This window comes from Podarcis tiliguerta (genome assembly GCF_965153285.1).
Source record: "Podarcis tiliguerta genome assembly, chromosome: 12".
NCBI classification, from domain to species: domain Eukaryota; kingdom Metazoa; phylum Chordata; class Lepidosauria; order Squamata; family Lacertidae; genus Podarcis; species Podarcis tiliguerta.
The window spans coordinates 49596757-49613859 of NC_139545.1; the positions used below are offsets into that span (position 1 = coordinate 49596757).

Sequence of the window (17103 nt, forward strand, 5' to 3'; positions counted from 1 at the left end):
ATTGGCCATGCAGGAAGAAACCACAGGATATATTGGGCATTGAACCCCAAAATTTCCCCAATGAGATGAGCCTGGATGTGTATCCCACTGCAAGCAAAGTAGAGACAGCATCTTCACTCAGATGTGCATTCAACCTAACCTCCCACCCTTAATATCCTGCTCCATGAAGTGATAGCTTACTTCCACATTATGGGGTGCAGGGGTGGGGATATCCGTTTGGTTTGCAGATCTACCTAATTTGTCTTCCTGAACCAATAAATTAATAAACCCCATGAATGGAAAGTGGAGAGAAACTGTAGCTCACAGATCTAGCCATCCCTATTCCTCCTTCAGATCCCAACAGCTCAATGGAGAAAATTGCCTGCTCCTTCTGTGCACTGAGGAGCCACAGTGGAGACTTGTAATGTACCTCCCACTTGCTTCAGATGCAGTTAAGGACAGGTAGCGAGTGAAACTAATTTACCCACTGGTAGCTGCCACGTATGCAGAAGTCTGCTGAGTGCATCGCTACACGCAGCAAGATCAGGCTTCTCGGGGTGGCCTGTATAATTACTTTTTGTAAAATATCACTCCTTGTGATGCATTAGATTTTGCTGCTGTAACGACGAGGGAATTTATGTTCCTAAGGGTCCTTTTTAACGCATCGTTGAGTGTTCTTTATTTCCTTTGGACATCAATTACAAAAAATAAATCCATTTAATTGCCTAAGGCTATATACTCCAGAAATCTCTTAGAAGGAGATTTCCAAAATAAGGTCAATAGAATGCAGCTACCTGAAATGCGAAGGAATTAGACTTCACATTTTCAGCTGCTGCGGGTAGGTAAGGGTTCGGATTATTAACCTTTGGTTTTATTGTCATGAATTTTTATTCGTGTATTTCTAGCCACACCCCGCATTGATTAACAACCCCAAGGTGGATTGCATTTAAAATCCTCAAAAACATAAAAGTCCAGTTCATAACACAACAGAATCAGATAAAATATAAAGATTAAGAGAAACATACCATTTAAGAATGCACACAGTCTTGTCACAATAAACTCTTGCAAAACCCCGGGCAAAGAGAAGTTAGCAACTGGTGCTGAAAAGCAAACAAAGTCAGCACCATTCATACTTCAGAAGGAAAGGCATTCCATACAAGAGGTGCCAACACAGAGAAGACCCTGCTTGTCTTTTCTGGGCATGAAAGCTTATGCCATGATTCATTTGTTAAGTCTTTAAAGGTACCATGAGATTTGGGCTTCCTGCAATTGATGTAATGACTTGGGATTAAACTGTCCAGGCAACTTCTCTCACCACACAGATACTGGTCAAGGTACAGTGGGCTCTGTGGGTTGAAACTTGGCAACTAGGGTATAACATCTCATTGTTTGTTTGATTGGTTAGATTAATTGGATTAAAAACATTTTGACTGATTGAAAGAGCAACTCCAGTTAACCATGCAAGAGTCTTAAAAAGAAATAATTGGTATACAACATTGTATAAAATCCACTTAATTTTATTTATTATTTCATAAAATATATGCATCGCTTGATTGTAAAAAACAATAACCTCAAAGCCGTTTACAAAAAAGATAAAACAGTAAGGTAAGGTAAAGTATAATAAGTATAATTATTGTACTTACATGCAGGTCCCACTATCCAAACACTTGCTGTTTGAAAAGTCCCTTATCGAAACACAAGTGATTAGTACCCAAGCCTTGCTATGCACACTGCAGATTCAGATATCCAAACAGCCAGACCTGTGTGTAGTATTGTAAACAAATAAGCAGTCTTAAACAAGCCTTACTTCTTTGTGTTTTGCTGGTCCACGGCAGCCATTTTGCCAAAAACAATGGGGGGGGGGATAGAATCATAGAATGTAGAGTTGGAAGGGATCCCGAGGGTAATCTAGTTCAACCCCCTGTGGTGTGGGAATCTCAACTAAATCCTACATGAGAAATGACCATCTAACCTCTACTTATAAACCTCTAAGAAAGGACCGTCCCCCCAATTTCTTCATCCAAGTCTTTTATAAAGATGTTGAACAACAACGGGCTGAGGACAGAACCCTGTGGCTCCCCACTTGTCACTTTTCCCCAAGATGATGAGGAACCATTAGTGGAGAGCTTTATTTCCTACTTTGTTTGCCTTTTGCAAGATTTCAGAGGGTTTCCTCCCTGTCAAAATTACATGGTCAGGAACGCATTAGAAATTTCCCCATAGAAATCATTGGAAATAATTGACTCGTTATGCGAACAATTTTCTGAGAACACATTGTGTTCCCTAGCGAGACCTGCAAGAATTCCTCCACTTGCTGCAAGCTGCAGGTGGCTGTCTGTATCAGGTACCCACAGAGTTAAAGTGGACCAGTGGCTGCAGCACCACGGAGAGCTCCAAGTGAGCTGGCGAAGAATTGAGGCTTAGAAGTCTCTACCCCCAGCCCATCCTTCCCAAGCTCCTGAGCCTCCTTGGGCCTGAAGGTTGTGGCTCTTAAAGGGCCTGTTCACTGGTCTGAAGTGCTGGAGGAACTGGACATGGAGCAAAGGGTTAATTTCCTTCATGGGCACCAATCGTCCCATGGATGAGATAAGCCACAGGTGCATGGTCAGCCAAGCCAGTTGCTATGGTAACGACCCAGGGCTGACTATATAAGTGATTAAGGCAAGTCAGCTCAGTACTCAGTCAGTGAATCTTGAGAACGGAGTCGAAGTCTGTGTTACGTCTTGAAAACGGAGCAACAGAGATACTCAGTGTTTGGATATATCTGTATCTGAAAAATCCTACAAGCTGTGTAAGGATGCAGGTAGCGCTGTGGTCTAAATCACTGAGCCTCTTGGGCTTGCCAATCAGATGGTCAGTGGTTCAAATCCCCGCAATGGGGTGAGGTCCCGTTGCTCTGTCCCAGCTCCTGCCAACCTAGCCATTCGAAAGCATGCCAGTGAAAGTAGATAAACAGGTACCGCTGTGGCGGGAAGGTAAATGGTGTTTCCGTGCACTCTGGTTTTCTGTTGTGTCAGAAGTGGTTTAGTCCTGCTGCCCACATGACCTGGAAAGCTGTCTGTGGACAAGCACTGGCTCCCTCGGCCTGAAGCGAGATGAGCCCCATACCCCATAGTCACCTTTGACTGGACTTAACCGTCCAGGGGTCCTTTACAAGCTGTTTGCCTAGATCAACATCAGTAACTATTTCTGAAACCTAATCTTCTAAGGCGATAAACTATTTTGGACCCTATGTGGTGACTAGAACTGGGGGCAACCTCCGCTCTGTGGGTATCTCACATCAGATTCCCAACATGAAGATGAGCGCATCTTTGCCTTTCTGTGGCTTCCTGCCTTGTACCCTGCTGGTGCCACTGGGCAGATGTGTCAGTATTGAGGGCAGCATCTGTGAGGCTCAGGAGCGTGGCTCAGTTCTTCACCTGATGCTACAGCAGCTCCAGACTTGAGTGGCTCCTCCTCATCTGAGCTCAAGGCTGGAGCCATGACAATAGCTGGCGCCATCTTGAAAGAGGCATTCTTTCTTCTCTCAATACATGAGAGGGGATACCTTTTCTCAGATGGTGCCTCTGCAACAAGTGCGGATTTCATGTAGACACAAAGTATGCCATTTCTTTCATCCACATGAGCTTATATGCAGATTCAATTGATAAGGAGTCAATTGGTTAAAAACCCATGAAATTAATCAACCAAGATTTCTTCAGATCAGGCTGCGGCGATTCTGGCAACCCTAACCAGCCTTGATTGTTTCATGGGAACGATTCCAGGAAGAGGAAAGCCAGCTTTCAAATTACACAGCCTCTTCTTCAGACTGTGTGCCGCATTTTAAGAGTCCAAGATGGGTTGCAAAAGTTTCTTTATTTTATATCCCATATTTACAGTAACAGAGAGGCCCAAGGAGGTGGATTTCACAGAAAATTAATAGAAACAAAGAAAGAAGGATCGGTTTAATTTTCCCTCCACGTTCACATGGGTATAAAACAACAGCCAAACATCAGTTATTCATGCTAATGGCTGGGAGACCCATTGCAGCAGATGCTGGAATTTTGCAAATTAGCAAGTTAAGCATTCAAGTCCAATAAAACAGTCAAAAGCACTGTAGCCTTAAATGTAGCCGTTCGTTTCTTTTGACACTTTTAATTTAGAGCAATGTGTTCACCACTATGCTCTGGAACACGCCTGTATATAAAGGTAGTATGGTTTCTTTCCCCTCTCTCTTTTAATTTGTAAAAACAATAATAATATTATTCACGCTGGGAAAGGAATACGGCGCTTGCTATCTCAGTAGCACAGCCGCTTTCAGCCAATACAGGGCCCTGCTATTAAATCTCAGTTGGCACAAAGCAAGCAGGCTTTATCAGGGTTGCAGATAATCAAAGTGAGAATTAGTGAGGCTTGACTATAGATATTTCAGTAAATAAAAGAGCTATTTTTGCCTGACATATTGATGCCCCTAATACAGCCATAAGTGCTTGTTCGGTAGTTTGCTTGCTCCAACATATATATTCAAGGAAAACAAGATGCCGCGGTGTGCTATGAGGATGCAGCAGTAATTCCTGGTTCAGGCCAGAGGTTTGCAACCCTTACCTTTCCTCCCCCCCCTTTTTTTGCCAAGCACCCTCAACCTCTGAGGCTCAAGCTCCACATGAGTCTACCTCCACACTTTTCTCTATCCTTGAGGACAGGAAATAAACCCACCATCTTGCTTGGGTGTGTATGTTTAGTTACACCAAGATGCTCATTAGTGCTGTACAGAAACTAGACTGGATGGGTTCTTGCCATAATGGCTTCAAAACAAATAGACATGAAAGGAAAGGAAAGAGTGATGAGGAGGGAGGAGGACAACCAACAAATCAGTTGGTTGTTGTGGCGATCACACAGGGTCCCTGGACGTTTGACGGTCTATTGATCCCTGGGCCACCACTGTGGTTGCTTTCTCGCTGCCACCAACCCGTTTCTCTCGGGTACACACGGAGTCCAGACAGTTGTTAACATTAACAAATAATCAAGTTTATTTTATAGGCATGAACAAGTTTATGGTTTCAGTTAATTTTTCTTGGCAGTTTCTTAATCTTAGTTTCTTTATTGACCTATACGTTCCTAACAACTTCAAACTGATTATCCCAACTAACTATCTGACTCCACCTAACAATTCCTCTCACTCCCTCACCACACAACTCGACCAACCCACAGACTATTCTCCCTCTTCCTTCTCCAACTCCCAACTCTCAACTGACTCCCACACAACTCCAACTCTAACTCCTCCCCTCAGGTTCCCACTGGCCAATCACTTCACACTCATTTAACTCTTTCCTTATGACCCACTAGGAGGCAAATGCCACAGTTGTCCTCTTCCTTCCTCATCCCTTATTCCTTTTCTATCATGTCTATTTGTTCCATAATTCACATGAAACTCACATAATAGCCAGGTGGAGAAATGGGCACTGGTGGAGACAAGGCTAGGAGGGGGATGAACCAGTTGGCACTTGGTCTTGGCCTAGATCAAGAGTGGGGGACTTCAGGCCCAAGGATTGAATGCAGTCCTTGAAATCCTCCCCAGGCCACACCACTCACTTGTCATCCTTCCCTCCCCACCGTGTTTTTGCCTGACTGGAATGTGTCCTTTCTCCCCAGTCATTTCTCTTGTTTTCCATTTAAATATAAGACCAGCATAAAGCTACAGCAACTTGTCCAGTGGTACATTCTTATTAAGTTCCATATGCAGTACATAGCACACAAGCACTATGTTTATTTATGTATTATCAGTTCAAGTAGCCTCTCCACAGAGATTCTTGTGTTAAGGGTGGGAAAAAAGTACCTTCTGTCTCTATTTATAAAGGCAAAGAAAGGAAGCCAAGACTCACCAAAAGTGTCTATCCTTGAACTGCCTTTAATTACCCTTCTGTGGTGAGATAGAGCCACGTTCCAAATCTTATTTAACCAGATTTCAATGGGATTGTTTCCAACTTTGGACTATTGCTAATTGTTGATAACAGGGAATGTGTCCTTGAGCTCTGGCACTGCCCCTTGCTTGCCCCAAATGGAGAATAGAGATGGATGTCGGCAGTGCTTTTCTTCTAGAAGAAAGAGGTTTCTTACTCACCATGAAGTTGTTACAGCAAATGCCATACTTTTAACCAGTGCTTTTCTTCTTGAAAAAAATGTGCAGAGCCAGTGTGGTGTAGTGGTTAAGAGCAATAGGCTCGTAATCTGGTGAACTGGGTTCGCTTCCCCGCTCCTCCACATGCAGCTGCTGGGTGACCTTGGGCTAGTCACACTTCTCTGAAATCTCTCAGCCCCACTCACCTCACAGAGTGTTTGTTGTGGGGGAGGAAGGGAAAGGAGATTGTGAGCCGCTTTGGGACTCCTTTGGGTAGTGATAATGCGGGATATCAAATCCAAACTCTTGGAGTCACTGTTCTCACTCTTATGGGCACCGAGACAGCAATGAGAATATAAACTGAAGTATTGTGCAAAGCTAAAATTGATATTTGTTGCTCCGCTCACTTTTGCCCCTGACTCCACCCTCTACTGGCCTGCAACCCTTGGCAGGTTCCCCAGAAGGGAATGCCATGCTAATGAAAGGTTTCCCCGATCCCTGACCCAGTTGGTGGAAGAGTATTTCTTTCTTGCCTGCCCTCTAATGTAACTATGCAGAGTGACTATGGACATCTCTCCTTTCCCCATAACTAGCAAAGCCCACCTCCACCAGTGTGAAATTATGAGGATATACTTTATTTGCATAATTTATACAGGTTGCAGCTTTTCTTGCTGTTGAATTCAGGCTACCTGGGCAATGGGTTGTTTGTTTTTTTAAAACCACAGTGTGCCTCAAACTGGCCATAAAAGGTACCCCTGCCCGTACGGGCCAGTCTTGACAGACTCTAGGGTTGTGCGCCCATCTCACTCAAAGAGGCCGAGGGCCAGTGCTGTCCGCAGACACTTCCGGGTCACGTGGCCAGCGTGACATCGCTGCTCTGGTGCGCCAGAGCCGCACACGGAAACACCGTTTACCTTCCCGCTGGTAAGCGGTCCCTATTTATCTACTTGCACCCAAGAGTGCTTTCGAACTGCTAGGTTGGCAGGCGCTGGGACCGAACAGCGGGAGCGCACCCCGCCGCGGGGATTCGAACCGCCGACCTTTCGATCGGCAAGCCCTAGGTGCTGAGGCTTTAACCCACAGTGCCACCCGCGTCCCCCTGCCATAACAGTTTTACAAATCACAGGACCAGGTGGGTGAGAAAGGAGCTCCAGGCCCAAGTGCTTCAGAAACTCTCACTTTTGACATGACAGACATACTTTTTCACCAAACGTTCCCCAATTGCTTGTGCTCAGCCCTGGTCATGTGGTTAGCAAGAAATCCTTTTGTGATTTTAAGATTTATCCCTGAAGTAAGTGGCTGATGCATACTAGAACGATATTAAAGTGAAGCACCCTTTTCTGGCCACCACCACAATCTCCATAGAAACCGGCTGAGTATATCATTAAAATGTAGCTATTAAAGAGCCATTTTATAGCCTTTTTAAATGCATGGAATACGTTACAATCCATCTCATCTGTCCCTACAAAAGCCCAGCCAGTTAGTCTCCATTTTATAGCAAAGGGCCTGCAGCTGAGACATTACAGGTTGGTAGACGGAGGCTACCCATGCAAACTTGTAGTTGAACTTGCAGTCAAACATGAGTCCTAGTTGGTGCATGAAGGGGTTAAGACAATAGAGCTTGATTCCTAGACTCAGCTGGGTCACGCCCCCTCTTCTTTTATGAGAAATCAATTAAAACCTTCTCTTCCTGTTCCCTCCCTCTTCTCGCCATGTAATCACCCAGGATGGATGTATCTGAACTTGCTGCAGGTTCAGACCACATGTTGGAAACTATATTGTGTATTTTGCACCCAGGAGTAATCTACCTGTGTTCTCCTTGCTGCTGTATGGGACAATGAATCAGACCCTTGGATTTAGTAAGTAAAGCATTTTAAACGTACTTAACAGTGTGTGGTCTGTTCATTGCAAGAGGGGTAAATAGAAACAGAGGGATGCTAAATGGGACAAAAAGCTTAACAGCTTTCATTCCTAATGCTTCCCTGTGCTGCTTGACTTTGTGACTCTGCTACTGGGGGCTCTCTCCTGCTGGAGAGACTGTTAAATCCCACATTTTGAATCCAGACACCCAGCTGATTCTTTTATTATTCACCCCAAACACATGGGTCACAGGGATCGTATATTTTTCCTCCTTCAGAACTGAGATTACAAGGGAAGCCCAGTGCTTGATCCGCTGGCTTATGCAGAAACCTTAGGCTGCTTCCGCTGTGAGTTTTCAGAGTTGGAATCTGCGGTTTTTCAAGGCAGCCTTTTCACACCTGAAGTTTTCTCTGCCTGCTTGGCAAAGGCCAGGCAGATTTTGCAGCCTGAGCTCTCATTTCAATAATAACGCTTGGAAGGCTCAGTAGGCTTTTTCCAAATAAGTTTAATTCAGTCTCTAGTTTCCTGTGTTTCTGCTGTGATGGCTGATGTTAGGTCGCTTTGCCCACAAAGTTGTCAGCTGGAGAAAAAGGTTGCTAATCAGTTTTTTGGGAGATTGCGTTACCTTGGACTGTGATGCAAAAGTTTTTGCAGGTTGCAAAGTGTATCTTTTCTCCATGTTTTCATGTGAAATGCAGGGGTTTAAGGTCAAGGAGTGAAGCTATGGATATGTTATCATTGCAGATAGACATACGTCAGGTTGTGGTGATCTTCAAGGAGATTTCCTCAAACCTTGTCAATCTCAAGGCTACCTGTGTCAGTTCTCGCCCCCCTCAGAAACATAGAGGGTGAGATGTTTGGTGAGGAATCTTAAAATGCTGTTTTAGATGTGCATTCTGTACTTGACCTTCTTCGTCATGTTCTGTTTTGAAATCTTTTAAGATAACGTTTTTTTGTTCCCTGTTAATTACGATGCAAAGATATACTTTGTATTTGACTTTCATCGGTAATGTTTGATTCTGGATTGTTTTGTTTGATGTTTTAGCGTAGGCTGTAAACTGCTGTCAGTTTTTCCCCCTTAAAAATATACAATGGTCTAGAAATGAAATGAATAATAATAATAATAATAATAATAATAATAATAATTAGTTCCAGGTTTGTTTCTGTGGAAAATGAGACACTTTTCTCCTCAGAACAGACAGCAAAATTAGGCAATCTGGGCAGATACGTGAGAGCAGTCCTCTAGTTGAGGAGTTTCCCCCTCTTTTCCCAGAAGGTGCTGGAATTTGAGGATCAGTTTGTTTCCTTTTAGAAAGCTGACTCTCCTCTCCAAGGTCTGAAAGGTCAGGGGAGCATTTCCAAGGGCAGGGACGAAAAAGTTTGTTGGCTTTTCCAGAGGGACACAGTCAAATAAATTAGTAGTAGTAGAAGAAGAAGAAGAAGAAGAGTTTGGATTTGATATCCCGCCTTTCACTCCCTTTAAGGAGTCTCAAAGTGGCTAACATTCTCCTTTCCCTTCCTCCCCCACAACAAACACTCTGTGGGGTGAGTGGGGCTGAGAGACTTCAGAGAAGTGTGACTAGCCCAAGGTCACCCAGCAGCTGCAAGTGGAGGAGCGGAGACACGAACCCGGTTCCCCAGATTACGAGTCTACCGCTCTTAACCACTACACCACACTGGCTCTCAGATACAAATTAGTAGATACAAATTCCCTCAGGACTTTTTTCATGTGTTTGCAAAAGGTCCCCCCCTACTCACCCAGAAGACCTTGTAATGCATATATGTGGAAGCACTTAAAAGGGCAGCTTGCTCTCCTAAATAGCTACACTTTAAAGCAGATAAATAAAATAATCGCCTCAGGAGTCCGTGAGGAATTTTAAGGGTTCCCCTAGAAAAGGAGTCTGAGTTAGCCTGGTGGATGAAACTGAAAGATGGACTTGACTTTTATTCAAATTTCACGAGGCTTCAGCTGTAGCCTCCAAAAACGCACAATTCCTTGTCTTTTATAAAGGTTTTCAGTTCATTGGCTTAAGGAACTCCTGGTATACACACCTTCAGTGGACCTTAGTTTTTCTGTACAATATGTGTAACTTGACTAAGGCCTGCACATGGTAGTAGATAAAAGCTCAGGTGCTATTCTCTGGGGGTTTTTTCCCTGTCTGGAACTTGGCAGTTCGATATTAAATGAAGTGTATGCTTTAAATACTAGATAAATGTTCTTTATTCCTTTCTTTGACATATATTCCCTCTGGAGAGTTCTGAGCCTGTTTTTTTTAATAGAATCAAGGACAAGAAGATGCTTCTTTCTATATTGGCTTATTAAGAGGAGGAGAAGCCTCGAAGCCCTTCTAGTCGTCGTTTTACCTTCTTAAACACCAGTTTAAGAGCCTGTTCCCGGAAGCTGCCAGCTTACTGGATTGTTTTACTACTTGTGATAACATTAGAAAGGAGGGTTTTCAGACCTCGTGATGTGGGTTTCATTCATATAAAGTGGGGCTTGGAGAAACCCTTTGTTTATCCAGAGATAAACTCCTGTTTTTCCTCCCACTGTTCACAGGCAGTAGTTTTGTCTTCACCCCTCCCCAATCCAGCCCTTTATGTTCTCAGGAATAAAAATGGCGTATGCTAGATGTGAGAAGAGACCTGCAATATTAGCTACACTGGGTTTTGGAGTTTTAAAAATCTCATATTTTATTTTTTTGGGCTCTCCTTTGGAGGAGCTCTCTATTTATTGTTTTAGTTTCCATTGCCTGTGTGTATCATTGACTCGGAGGCACTGAGCAACCGGCCACCTTGGGGACTTTGCAGCTAATGAGAGGCACTGCTTCAGTCCTGGACATATGTGAAGCAGCTCCTTTGAGCATCCACAAAGCAATTCGAACTCTGTGTGTTTTCTTCCTGTGACACAGCGTCTGTTAGGATGGTTCTGCAAAAGATTCTGCAGCAGTAGAGTGGAGCCTAGGGACTTCCTGCTCTGATTTATCCCACATGTTAGGTGTGTCCTCCAGCATCATCTGGCAAAAACATAAATTTCTCTCACTGTTGAATTTCTGTTTGAAGATGATGATGGAGGACATTCTGCCTCCTTCCTCAGCTGCCAGCCATAACCCACCCAGGGACCTCATGGTAAAGGGGTAGGTAAGAATTCCTTCTCATGATTTCTAAGCTTACTCAAGAGTCTTTGGTGGGGAAGGTTGAGAAGACTTAACCCTTGCAAGACTACTTCTTCTACATGCTTGGCAATTTTTTCTCTCTCTTTAACCATGATTTCTACCAGTTTTCCTTTGAAAAGATTTTAAACTAAATGGCCTGTAATTTCCTGGGTCCCCTTCTAAAAACTGATGTTGTATTAGCCACTTTCCAGTTCTCAGGTATGGTGGCTGTCAAGTTACATATTTTTGTTAGAAGAAGAAGAAGAAGAAGAGTTTGGATTTGATATCCCGCTTTATCACTACCTGAAGGAGTCTCAAAGTGGCTCACATTCTCCTTTCCCTTCCTCCTCCACAACAAACACTCTGTGAGGTGAGTGAGGCTGAGAGACTTCAGAGAAGTGTGACTGGCCCAAGGTCACCCAGCAGCTGCATGTGGAGGAGCGGAGACGCGAACCCGGTTCACCAGATTACAAGACTACCGCTCTCAACCACTACACCACACTGGCTCTCATAGAAGCTCATCAATTTCGCATTTGAGTTGCTTAAGAAAGTCTCATGTGGATATCATCTGGACCTGGTCATTTGCTCGTATTAAATTTGCCAGTAAGGCCTAGAATTTAATCTCTCATTGCTACTGTTTACCTCAGTTTCACTACCGTTTACCACAGAGCCTGGATGTGTGAATGCACAGGTCACTCAAAGAATAGTAGCTGCACATAAACAGCCCTGGACTTTTGTACTAGATTGATTTCTTTGGTTATGAGGCTAAAAGACTAAAATATTTTTAATGGCTCCCTTTAAAATGTAATCTTTCTCTTTTGTTTTAGGTCTACCAGCCTTTGCTTAAACGATATAAGGAACTTGAGCAGCAGTTACTGAATAGGCCAAAGGAACATCATATGAGAGAACCAAAAAAATCAGTCTAAAACCTTCTTTAAACAGGAAAAGCAAAAGCAAGCCTGCTGCTTTGGAAGCCTGAAGGCCGGGACTCTGAGAACACCTGCACTTTTTTCAAAGTTTGTCGCTTCGGGCAAACATTTGGGCAGTGCTAAATGAAAACGGATAGAACCTGGAAATTTAATTTTTGTAAGAGATCACTGAGAATTTTGTATTCACACGTCCTTTTCAAAGAATTCAATTCTGTGGGCAAAAGTAACCCTGTATTGTAGCTATAGCCTCATTAACCAGCTTGGAGCTGGGTAGATGTTTCCCTGGTTACGATGCTGGGTTGTAAAGTCCTGCACAGCTTCATGTAGTCTTTCCTTTCTATATCCCCTTTTCCAACACAAATAAAAAAGGAGAAATGACTTAAATTCTTTGAAAATTTGAATTGCATATGCAAAATAAATGCAAACAATAAATTTGATTTGCACCATTTGTTCCTTGTGCAGTATTTGGTTATTTCTGATGCAGAATTCATAGCAGGAACCAGAACATGAGGCTTGGGAGCTGGGCCAAGGTTAGAGGCCAGCTCAGGAATGGAGTAAAAGGTAAAGGTACCCCTGCCCGTACGGGCCAGTCTTGACAGACTCTACGGTTGTGCGCCCATCTCACTTAAGAGGCCGGGGGCCAGCGCTGTCCGGAGACACTTCTGGGTCACGTGGCCAGCGTGACATCGCTGCTCTGGCGAGCCAGAGCTGCACACGGAAACGCCGTTTACCTTCCCGCTAGTAAGCGGTCCCTATTTATCTACTTGCACCCGAGAGTGCTTTCGAACTGCTAGGTTGGCAGGCGCTGGGACCGAGCAACGGGAGCGCACCCCGCCGCGGGGATTCGAACCACCGACCTTTCGATCGGCAAGCCCTAGGCGCTGAGGCTTTAACCCACAGCGCCACCTGCGTCCCTTTTCAGGAATGGAGAGGAGATGCTTATTTCTGGAGAAAGAGGACATTTTGCATTCAAGGCCACTCCAGCATTCCGTCTCTGGCATGTGTTTCCCAGCTGAGATGTCTCTGCTTCTTAGGAGTGTAGAGAGGTGAGGCATGAGTTTGCCCCACAAAAACTTAAGAGCCAAATCTGCCCCTCTCCTAAAAACTGATGCTAAATTCTCTTTCCTTTCAAGGAAGAACACCTTTAGCTTTGCTTGTTTCATTGGAAAGCTAATAAACTGCACAGCTTTTATGGTAGAGGTTTCTGCCTTCCTATCATAAACTTATATATGATGCTTCAGTGAGGAAGGATCCTTCAGACTTTTCTTATGCAGCATTTTTTCAAATTTATCACCTTACAATTTTGGGGTAGGGTGAGTTTGGGGTTACTGCAAGAGATCCGTATCAGGCAAGGCAACATTTAACTCGGCCAAATGATCGGTTCATCTAACCCAGCACTAGGAATGGACAAACTTCTAATATGCACATATTTTTATGCAATTTCCCCGCTAACGTACATATTTTTGCAAGCAATTTTCCCCAATATTGGGAGAGATGATGGGACGCGGGTGGCGCTGTGGGTTAAACCACAGAGCCTAGGACTTGCTGATCAGAAGGTCGACGGTTCGAATCCCCGCAACGGGGTGAGCGCCCGTTGTTTGGTCCCAGCTCCTGCCAACCTAGCAGTTCAAAGCACCTCAAAGTGCAAGTAGATAAATAGGTACTGCTCCAGCGGGAAGGTAAACAGCGTTTCTGTGTGCTGCTCTGGTTCGTCAGAAGCGGCTTAGTCATGCTGGCCACATGACCCGGAAGTTGTACGCCGGCTCCCTCAGCTAATAAAGCGAGATGAGTGCTGCAACCCCAGAGTTGGTCACGACTGGACCTAATGGTCAGGGGTCCCTTTACTTTACCTAGGAATTGGCCCTGGAACTTACGCATGCAATGCGTGTACTCTGCCACTGAGCTGTGGGTCATTTACTAACCTATTAGGAGCTTCTTTCTATTACGAGTTAAACCAGAGATCTTTCTCGCCTGGAATTGTCTACTGCTCCATCTGGCAGCACCCCTCCCATACCTCTGCCTAGTCTTTTCTCAACCTTGCTATGAAAAGGTGAAACTTCCACTCTCTGAGAATTTGGACAAAAACATAAGTGTATCTGGAGTATCGTGTGGAGGTGGGATTTGAGGAACTAGACTCTTCCTTGGATCTCTGAAAAAGCTTTCAACTCACGTGGCGGTTCTTGAATACGTTTTCTGCCTGCTAACATCCTTTCAGTCGCACGCTCCGCCTCTCCTTTTTCCTAGTTCTAGTTTTCTGGATCTTGAATACAAAGCGTTGACTTAGACAGCCTACAGCTGCAGCCGTTCCCTTTAACATCACGATGGTCCCTGGGACCTACCTCTAATCCATCTGCAAAACGTTTATTGATTCTCCAATAAGCTTGACACAATGAAAAATTATTTTCTTTGCTGCCTAAAGCCCTTTTATCATGGAAATGGAAACAAACCAGTTGGCGCTTTCTGAAGGGATTTGCTTTCAAAGTGCTGACAAACTGAAGCTACCGACCCCAGTGTTCGTGCTTTAAAAGACACCATTGATCCAACAACACCTAATTTGATCTCTGCTGAATCCTCTTCAGTTTAACTATTTTTGGTGTGTGCTTATGTGTGGATGTGTGTGGCGAATATAGGAGGTGCTTAGAAAGCAACGCCACTGCAAGCCATTACTCTTAAGGGTTAGGCTCGAGGCCAGCAGTGGACAGGAGGAATAAGCATAGGTTGTCAAAAAGCATCTGGTCATAATCTGGGTACAGTATATATTTCACTGGCCAGGTGGCACCCTACTAAGCCTGTATATAGCACAGGATGCCTGCAGTTTACGATGGGCATCCGTTGAGTGTGGCATGCATTATACCCCCACTCCCTTTGATCTCTGTCTGCACGGCGTTCCGTCAATCATGCTTTGCTCCTTGATTTAGTTGGGACTCTTCTAGACACCCAGATTGTGCCCGCAAGCCCCCATTCTGCAGCTTGGCCAGGTGAGATTCCTTCAAGAAGGTAGCTGTGCTTCCATGGCTCAAAAGGCTATGCCTCTTTCCTACAGATTCCATGTATTACAGAGGTTCTCAACCTGTGGGTCCCCAGATCTTGTTGGACTACAACTCCCATCATCCCTGAGCTCTGGCCTTGCTAGCTAGGGGTGATGGGAGTTGTAGTCCAACAACATCTGGGGACCCACAGGTTGAGATAGGCTGGTGTATGAACATGTGGAGGAGCAACATGTATTCTTGTATACTTCATCTGTGCAATCCGAAATTCAGGCTGCTTTGGGGGACAATTGTGAGATCTCACTATAAGGATCGTTGCCTGTACCATTGCACTGTTCTTTTCTGTATAAGCATTAAGCAATTGCCTTTCCACCTAAACAACTGACAACCTAAGGCGATGTTCGATTCCTCTGACCCAGAGGTAGCCAATGTTGTGCATCCCTGACCATTGAATATGCTGGCTGGGACTGATTGGAATTATAGCCTATAATATCTTGAGGGCTCTTTCTTGCTGCACCTGCGCTATACTTACATCTAGAGCAGGCTTTTTCAAAGCAAGCCCCCGATTTGTGGAGTGCTGTTGCCAGGGTACCAGCAGGGTCATCTTTTTGATGCCATTGTTATTCTCCCAGGCATTTGGGCTTTCATATTGCTGTGGTTTTGTGCTTCAGTTCTTTCTGGTCCATGAGTGGGGAGCCTGTCACCACCTGAGAAATGTTGGACTGCAACTCCCATCAACCTGACTAGTCTTATGAGAGACGGAACAAAGCTCTTCTTCTCTTTCCACTTTCTTCACTCCATGCATAATTTTATACAGCTCTTTCATGTCTGCTCTTACTCACTTTTCCTCTAAAGAGCCCTGGAAATTGCAACCTTTCCTCACGAGAGAATTGCTCCAGCTGCTTTTATCATTTTGGTAGTCCTCTTCCGAACCTTTTTGAGCTCTTCTGAATCCTTTTTGAGGTGAGGCAATCACAATTGACACCATAGATCATAATGCCGGGAATTTTATTTTCAATTCCTTTCCTAATGATTCACCTTTTTCACTGCCGCTGTACACCGAGTCCAACAACATCTGGCTCCCACTGGTAAAGAGGGAGGGGGCAGTAATCCTTCCCTCCGTTGAGTTTTTCCTGATTAACATTTGTGGGAATGTTGTGGATAGTAGGAGAGGATATATTGATTAAATATTATCCTACCTCACTCACGCTAGTGAGCTAGTAGCAAAGCACATTCCCTTGAACATAGCAGGAAGCTAGTTGATAGATTCGTTAGAACCATTTGAGTTAAGCAATCCAGTCTGGCTTGTCCAGATTGGATTGTTCATGGTAAATCCCCTTTAAAGATAAAGGTAAAGGGACCCCTGACCATTAGGTCCAGTAATGACCAACTCTGGGGTTGCGGCGCTCATCTCGCTTTACAGGCCGAGGGAGCCGGCGTACAGCTTCCGGGTCATGTGGCCAGCATGACTAAGCCGCTTCTGGCGAACCAGAGCAGCGCACGGAAACGCTGTTTACCTTCCCGCCAGAGCTGTACCTATTTATCTACTTGCACTTGATGTGCTTTCGAACTGCTAGGTGGGCAGGAGCTGGGACCAAGCAACGGGAGTTCACCCCATCGCGGGGATTCGAACCACTGACCTTCTGATCGGCAAGTCCTAAGCTCTGTGGTTTAACCCACAGCACCACCCATGTCCCTTAAATCCCCTTTAGTTCCCTCTTAAAAGCAATAATGACACAACAGTCTTCTTTTAAAAGTAATGATAAGGTTTACTTACATTCACTTCACAGTATGGTCCTGAAGGCAGGTTTTAGCTTGTAGTTACAGTTACAGAGAAAAGTGTGAGTTCATCCTTTGTGAGGGGTGATCACATGTGCTGCTGGCTGAGAGCCAGCACACAGCAAAAGGCATCAAGATGGGATAAGGCGAAAAAAGGGAAGATAGCTGCGTGACCAGCCCTTTTATAGGGTCTGCCAGGGTCACGCTCATCTACCTGGTCACATGCGGGAGGAGGATGCTCCAGACCAGGTGTGACAGGAAGTTATCCTGGCTGGAGCAACATTCCCCTGTGTATCCACTCTAGGCGAACAGGAAATGTT

General features: G+C 44.7%; 1 protein-coding gene across 9 annotated transcripts in view; it reads left to right on the forward strand.

The window, feature by feature from the left end:
* XYLB (xylulokinase) overlaps positions 1-12465 on the forward strand; it is a 125719-nt gene extending 113254 nt beyond the window's left edge. For 6 of the 9 annotated variants that reach the window (XM_083406547.1, XM_083406544.1, XM_083406549.1 and 3 more), the window contains one exon: positions 11916-12465. Coding sequence is in view for 7 of the 9 variants with exons in the window: in XM_083406544.1 (XP_083262670.1) it covers positions 11916-12014 (99 nt within the window). In the remaining 2 variants the exon portion in view is untranslated. Of the gene's footprint in view, positions 1-10996; positions 11075-11915 lie in introns of all 9 variants that reach the window. The other 3 variants (XM_083406545.1, XM_083406550.1, XM_083406546.1) reach the window with 2 other exon arrangements.
* The last annotated feature ends 4638 nt before the right edge of the window (positions 12466-17103 follow it).